At 34.5% G+C, this 2,823-nt stretch overlaps 1 protein-coding gene across 1 annotated transcript in view; it reads right to left on the bottom strand.

Moving 5' to 3' along the window:
- Positions 1–2,823, bottom strand: part of LOC106473779 (serine/threonine-protein kinase LMTK1-like) — a 10,068-nt gene that overhangs the window by 1,737 nt on the left and 5,508 nt on the right. The window contains exons 4-6 of the mRNA XM_022402173.1: positions 1,818–2,064; positions 1,357–1,549; positions 731–818 (exon numbers count right to left, since the gene is read on the bottom strand). Coding sequence (XP_022257881.1) covers positions 731–818; positions 1,357–1,549; positions 1,818–2,064 — 528 coding nt within the window. The remainder of the gene's footprint in view (positions 1–730; positions 819–1,356; positions 1,550–1,817; positions 2,065–2,823) is intronic.

Below are 2,823 nucleotides of genomic sequence, written 5' to 3'. Positions count from 1 at the left end.
GACGGATTATTACAGACAGACCAGTATTGGAGTCTTGTATCATGACGGGTTATTACAGACAGACCAGTATTGGAGTCTTGTATCATGACGGGTTATTACAGACAGACCAGTATTGGAGTCTTGTATCATGACGAGTTATTACAGAAAGATCAGTATTGGAGTCTTGTATCATGACGGTTTATTACAGACAGATCAGTATTACAGTCTTGTATCATGACGAGTTATTACAGACAGATCAGTATTACAGTCGTGTATCATGATGGGTTATTATAGACAGACCAGTATTGGAGTCTTGTATCATGACGAGTTATTACAGACAGATCAGTATTGGAGTCTTGTATCATGACGGGTTATTACAGACAGAAGACTCCAATACTGATTTTCTGTCTGTAATAACCCGTCATGATACTCAGTATTGGAGTCTTGTATCATGACGGGTTGAAATGCCAACAACAAAATTAAACACCGAGTAATTCTGCCTATATACCTACAACTTGTCACAAAATGTACATGCTGACAACGTTTTTTTCTTTCTACAGAAGACATACCCTTTTAGCGAAAAAAGTAAGTTAAAATAAACTTTTATTACTGAAGAAAACAAATCCGAGGTTTCAATGATACATTGTTTCTGCACGTCTGTGTACACATGGACATTTTTCAGTTACAAGTTCATTCACTACCTCACTTTTTCTTCATATACTTAAAAAAATATACAAGGTTCAAACCTTACCACCGAAACTAATTCCAGAAGAATCAAGAAAGGATCTTCTTCAAGGCACTGTCCAATCACTCGTAAAATGTTAGGATGATGAAGTTTTCTGTCGGAGATCGGAAAACTAAAATTAAGCTTGCACAAATAATGACAAAGTTTTCCGCAAGACATTGAAAGTAATATTTTGTGTCAATCCTTACTGAAGGTGCTTCATCTGTTGTAAAAGTATTATTACCTCAGTTTAATAGAAGATCACTCTGTTGAACACAAAGTGAAACACTTGAATGAAGGACATTTTTGTAAAACGATTTTTATTGTAGTTGCTCTCAAAAGACTACTTTATGATCTCAGTGTTTGAAGAAAGTATTTTCAGGTTTGTTTTAAGAACAATTTTTTTCTTATATCTCAAATTATCAAGCTTCAATTAAAGTACCAATTTGGAGAATTTATTTCTTCTTTGTTCTCAAGTTACCATGCATAACTCTAGCGTTGAAAGTTCCGTTAAATTGCACTATCTGACTTAGGCAAAAGCACTTTGTTTTTTTTTATCTTTCCAATAAATGTTTCGGCTACACGAGATGGAACACAGAGAAACTATTTTCAATTACGTAAGTTATTCAACGGGATGCGTTCCAAAAACTTACCTCAAAAATTCTAATTCATTCAGAAAATAATTATGTTGTGAGGGTGAAGCATCCTCGTGCAGTATTTTAATGGCTACCCGAGATTGAGGTTGGTCCTCATCACTTTGCTGAACCTCACCTTCAACCACTTTTCCAAACCAACCATTGCCAATCTCCTTCAAATAATGGATGTGGTGGCGGTTGAAATTATTATCTACAAAAGTATTTAATAATGATGTTATTAAAAACACTTGATGGTTTTACTTTAAAGAAGGCTTACGGTACAACAACAGTAAGTTGTTTTTTTTACCATCTTTATTACTCAGTTGTAAAAACGAAACTACTACTCAGTTAAAATGTTGTATCAATTTCTAATTTATCTCATTCAGCGTTTAGCAACAGAACAAACAAGTAAATTTAAAAGTTTATACTTGCAGTCTCAAATAAACTAATCACTTGGTAAGACTAATTAAATACTGTACCAAGCCATTCTTGCAGGACAAACTGCTTTGATAGAACTTGACCAAAATAGGCTGGATGGGGTACTCTGTCAACTGGCAGATCGCTTTGTTTCCTGGAATGAATTTCTGGTAGTCGATCAAACTGAACTTCAGCTTCATAAAACTGCCTGTTTAGTTGACTATGGATCGGATCTGATTCAAATGATGATCTTGGAAGATTATAGTAAGTTTTCTGGGATAAAGCTATCCCGTTGCTCTGTCCCAAGTTCTGTACATGAAAGACAAACACACACACTATTATAACAGGTATAGCGAACCAATGTTCTGTAGTTATAGCCAAATCCAGCAACACTGAGGGAAATAATTTTGTACTATCAATCATTACTCCAAAAATCTTCAATTGCTAAGCCTTGTTAGTAGCTACCAATCACAGTACAACAATATTACAACATAATTTGTTAAAAACAGACACTGACTCACCTGTTTTATATTTAGAAACATATCCTATTTTCACTGCTATTTCAAAATATTTCCCTTTTTCAGTTTTAATCACAAGTAAAAAACAATAATAATAATATTTTTTAAACAATTACATACAACTTCTCAGCTTTTTATTCTTGTAAAGAAAATATTGAACCCTCCAAACGAGTCTGGACTTGTCCTCGATTATGGGATTTATAAATAGCAGTATTTCATACCTGTCAAGTAGTGAATATGTTATCTTTACTGGAAAAAATTACTAAAATAAAATCCCTACAAAATTCTTTCTAACTATTAAGGTTTGATAATTAATATTTAAATCCTTATCTTTTTTTTTTGTTTTTGAATTTCGCGCAAAGCTACACGAGGGCTATCTGTGTTAGCCGTCCCTAATTTAACAATGTAAGACCAGAGGGAAGGCAGCTAGTCATCACAACCCTGAGGGTAGCGAGTTCGAATCCCCATCCCACCCAACATGCTCACCCTTTCGGCCGTGGGGGCGTTATAGTGTGATTGTCGATCCCACTATTCGTTGGTAAAAGAGTAG

The sequence above is a fragment of the Limulus polyphemus genome, unplaced genomic scaffold, assembly GCF_000517525.1.
Source record: "Limulus polyphemus unplaced genomic scaffold, Limulus_polyphemus-2.1.2 Scaffold6501, whole genome shotgun sequence".
In the NCBI taxonomy this organism is placed as follows: Eukaryota; Metazoa; Arthropoda; class Merostomata; order Xiphosura; family Limulidae; genus Limulus; species Limulus polyphemus.
This window is presented reverse-complemented; position numbering and strand designations above follow the sequence as displayed.